Genomic DNA, 5,000 nt, shown 5'->3' on the forward strand with positions numbered 1-5,000 from the left:
GGCATCTCCGGTATGTATGAAACAATCAAATCTCAATAAATAAAGAACATTCACATTGTGTTCATGTGGAATGGTTTTCATAGCTTTCATCAGCAGTCATGGCTCTGTAAAGGTTATGAAACACTGATTTAGTGAATATGCTGTTTAGGTATGATAGAATATAACAGATAATTTTTTTTTTTCAGATTCCATGAATGGAAAAAAGGGAAACTTATTTTTCAGGATTTTCTGGAGTTCAGATGCCAGAGAGTAACTATGCACTCTACAGGTAAACCTTTCTGCTGCTTTTTCCTTCAGTAATTTCTTGCAATAACTTGACCCAATGTGCACGGGCTTTCTCAGCGGCCATGCGATCCGCCAAACAGGAATATCTATATGGACCCCATGGCATCAGTTCTGCGCCACCATGGCATCATAGTAGATACCACCCGTGAACAATGGATTAATATAACCCTTTCATTCTAGACCAAAGTCAAGGAAACAAAAATTGCTGATATAAAAAACTTTATTATTGCTTAACATGCAGAAGACAATTATTTTATTGTAAAGTACCAGTTTTAGCACTGATTACATTTACAAAAGTCTTCTCTGCACACTGTTACCTACCCTAACTGATCCACTGGAAAAAATGTCACTACACTAATGTTTTAAAGTAAAAAAAATTAATACTAAAATGAAATGAAAATTAAAATAAAATATACATGAGAGCATTCAATGAACACATTTTTATAGCACCATTCATATCACATTACTTGTATACTATGCACTTCCAAGACACAGATCAGTCTCAAAATCCATTATGCAGAATGGCTACACATGAAAGGAAAAGAACTACAAAACATTAAATACAATGTATAAAGTCACTACATCTGAATACCTTAAAACCTGTTCAAGGTACATATTTTTCATTAATAATTTCTATAAATATGGCACTGTTTAGGGAATGGAAATCAGCCAATTACTTTTGAAAATCTTTGTAATATTCAATATGATACCTTTGGGATTAGTCTGTAACTATCATACTATTTCAAAAGGAAAAGTTCCTCTTTGTACTTTTGTAGTTTTGGTGTGGATTCTTCACCTACTTTTAATGTTAAAGCAGCCTCGATTATATGCAGCTATCACACGTTATGAATTCACTTTATAAAACCTTGTCCCATAAATAAAACTTCAAAATAGCTCATTGTGACTTTTCTGAACTGAATCTCAAATAAATTTCAGAACATTATTTAGCAAGCACTGGTTTATAAGTAAATGGCACAAGACAACACTGAAGATGGCAAAACTATAACTTCATACTAAAAAGCTCCAGTCAATGAAGAACTGGTTTTAACTGAATATATGCACATGTTGTATAACAACTGACATGAAAAATACTGGTCAGAGTATAAATGGCATACTCATTCCTACTGACAACATAGTGTTTGTTACGAGCATGTAACATCTAGCTTGAACAAAATAGAACTAAGAGCAACTATTAACAGATTAACCAAAATATTATTCATGATATTAATTCACATAATATTGTAGAGTGAACTGCAATTACATTAAAATCAACAATAAAAAAAAGGAGATCAAAAATACAGCTTAGAGAAATTATGGCAAACTAAAGAACAAACCTCTAAACACCATGAACATGTAACCATGATCATTGTGGATGATTTGAGGGTTTAAGATATCAACAACACTATACTTTTGTATATATGTACTGCTATTGAAGCATGAGCAATCTACGATTACAATATAATCATTCTACAATGTACATGCTGTAACTTTTTTAAACATCCAACATTCAACAGCATATGAACATCAGATCCCAAAGAATTCCTGTCTTTACAATCATTACTCATAAGAAACATTACCACCGACAATTAAAAGCCATTATCTTATATCACAAATAAAAAAGTGTCTGACAAGCCAAAATAAAATACATATTTGAGGATTCTACTTGTGCAAAGTAAGGATATGTATATTATGATTTTAACAGATATTCCAAACAAAATTAACTATCTAAAATATTTACTTTAGTCTGTGTGCAAAATGAGAGGTGAAGTCGGATTAAACTTTCCATTTTAGCACATAAATTACATATAATTAATATCACATTTTTCAATAACACAAAGTTATCCAATAAAGCACTTCATCTTGTTTGTATGATTACCCTTTTTAATAATTTTAATTACAATGACAAAAATGAAGTAAAAGAAATTTATCTAATAAATTTAATTCACAAACGATTAATCTTCATAATTAGAGACAATATCCACCTTTAATAAAGTAAATTCTACTTGTCACTTTATAGGAATAAAAATCAGCATGGATACACCAATTAGTTTTAGTATAATTAGAAAACAAAATAAAGTTGCTACCAAACACTAGTCAGATCATGGATCAAACTTTGAATTTTCACCAGCCTTGAAAAATTTACCAAGTTCAGAGTTCTTCCTTTCCCAGTCCATTCAGTCCAACCTCCAGCCCTAAGCCTTTGTCTTCAAGCTCTGGTTCCACAGTAGTTTGAGATTCATCACTGATAATGGTCACTGAATCTTCTGTGTCACTGATGTAACCTGGTTCTCCAGTGTAGTGGGTTGGATACACAAATAACGGTGACACAGAATATGCATTTAGATTGCGATTGTCAAAACTCTCTTTCCATTCCTCCTGAAAAAAAAAGAGAAAAAAAAGGGCATTCAACATCATGCTCTCTGAGGGGATGATATTCAAATTCTTTTATACCCAAACATACAAAATTCTGTATCTGGATGACAACATCCATTATCATATCAATTTTTCAAGTCCTTCATTCAACAAATTGATAAACGTACTAAAATTCCTACACATATAAAGCATGAGAAAGCTGATAATATAGATGCAACCGGACAAGAGCAATAATGAGTAGAAAAATGGCTAACAGCCATTAATGCAGGTTTATTAGCGCCCACTGGCATATTACCTGTTTTTGCCCAGCTTGTTTATGTAATTCAAATGCTGCTTTATGCACATTATCATTTGTAGCTGGACAATATAAGCATGTTTGAAAACTTATATTTCCTTTCACTTCCAGTGGCGGCATCTAATCACGACACCAAAATAAGTAATAGCACCACTATTGTTGAAAGAGAAGTGCTGATAAGCCAGTGGCATGGGTTATGCCATCCACAAACTGGTCCAGTGTAGCCATGACATATGATGTCATCTGTGACCAATGGGTTAACCCAATGCCTCCAAGAGAATCTATGGTTCACTTGGCCTCCACTCTGGTGAGTATGCATGGTGAATGAGCTTAGCTCGTGGACTGGTTTCAGATGCAGCTGGTGTGTTGCACTTGCTGCACCACATTAAGAAAATTTATATTTCTTTTTGTATCACTTGTAACTAAAACATAATTTTAATTTTTTTACATATTCAAAGATAATAATATTCATTTTAGTTGCAAGATCAAACCCGATTATGTACATTAGAATCCAGTTTAATAAATTAGGTGTGTTACACTCTGTGTACAAGACAATATGGTTTTATTGAGATGACAAGAAAGACAAGACAAAAGAAAACGAAAAGAAAAAAGAAAGAAAGAAAAAATTTGGGGGATTTTCTCTCAATTTCACAAATCATATTCTTATGAAATAGGAGAGTATATGCAGTTATATCTGAGGCTACTATTCTCATAGCATATCATAAAATGTAATGCATGCATGATAGTAATGTAACAGAAATGACCTGTGGCATGGAGTCATACCTAAGATGGCCATGACACAAATGACCTGTCACCTGTCACAACACAACAAAGTCAACCATGACGTGAAGACCATGTCATCTGGCAGCTAAGGCTTATGCAACAAAAATTATTATCCTTCAATGACTTTTTTTTTTTTTTTTCTTAGAATACTAGACTAAAATGAGTTCAGGGAGAGGGAGAAAATATATTTTCTGCAAAACGATCAATGTTTTGTTTGCCTAGCTATCTATGGTGCCAGGATAATCAACTGAATGCCTATACAATATCTAACTGAGATCAAAAATAAAAACTATACAAAAATACTTATAGAAAGCTGAGACAATGGTTATGAAATCAGTCTGAATTTCATCTTAAACCATAAAATACAGGAGGATTCCAAAACTGCTCTCATCTTTCAATAAATATCTTTCATATATAATGTTTTTCTACCACTTTATTAAGATGATAGTGTTAGCACTTTGGGCATGGGTCTTTCTCTGGAAGTAATCATGGTGACAGAAATATTATTTCTGGGTTTTAATTTTTTTAAATGTGGTTTAACATAACCCAAACAGTATTCCATTCAAATACTTATATTAGTATCTCTTTGATTAAGAGTAAAAATAAGAAATGTCTAATCATAAAACTAATACAGTATCTTCACTTGGAAAGACTGATAAAAATGAACACCAAGAAAGAGTGTCGTTCTTTACCTATTTGAAACCATGTTTGCCCCCCCCCCCCCCCAATCCCTTGCCTGTTGTTGTAGTGGGGGTCTGAGGCCCAATGTAAGGTATGACCCCTACCATGGACCTCAGCCCTCACCTCAACAAATTTTGCATGATCTTTTCTTCTCCTCCTTTCCTTTTCCTTCTCTTCATCCCCTTCTTCTGTCTACGTATCCTAATCTTTTACTCATTTTTACCCTTTTCACAATACTTTATAATGATATACTTGGGGGCTTTGACCCCAAGCCCCACACTATTATTGTATTTTGAATTTTAGATGTTGACAGAACAGAAATTTTTCAATAAATAGATTTCATATAAATTTGACCTAGATGGCCATAAATTTTCACTAATACCCTGTATTTGATCAACAAGTCTAGTATAGTATGCTTGTATAACAAGTACTTAACAATATTACTAATATTTTGATTACTTATCAATATCATTGAAGTTATCAAGAACCAATATTATCATTACTCTACTTATGATCAGAACAATTTTCCAATTCTTAAGTAAATCTGTACGTGAACTTACGTCAGGGTGTCTGTCGAACATAA

The 5,000-nt window shown here is 32.9% G+C and overlaps 1 protein-coding gene across 1 annotated transcript in view; it reads right to left on the bottom strand.

The window, feature by feature from the left end:
* Positions 1–487: 487 nt before the first annotated feature.
* LOC119580140 (glycosyltransferase 25 family member-like) overlaps positions 488–5,000 on the bottom strand; it is a 9,414-nt gene continuing 4,901 nt past the window's right edge. The window contains exons 3-4 of the mRNA XM_037928099.1: positions 4,978–5,000; positions 488–2,661 (exon numbers count right to left, since the gene is read on the bottom strand). The exon at positions 4,978–5,000 is cut by the window's right edge and continues 139 nt beyond it. Coding sequence (XP_037784027.1) covers positions 2,434–2,661; positions 4,978–5,000 — 251 coding nt within the window. The 3' untranslated portion in view covers positions 488–2,433. The remainder of the gene's footprint in view (positions 2,662–4,977) is intronic.

Source organism: Penaeus monodon, chromosome 13 (assembly GCF_015228065.2).
Source record: "Penaeus monodon isolate SGIC_2016 chromosome 13, NSTDA_Pmon_1, whole genome shotgun sequence".
Lineage (NCBI taxonomy): Eukaryota > Metazoa > Arthropoda > Malacostraca > Decapoda > Penaeidae > Penaeus > Penaeus monodon.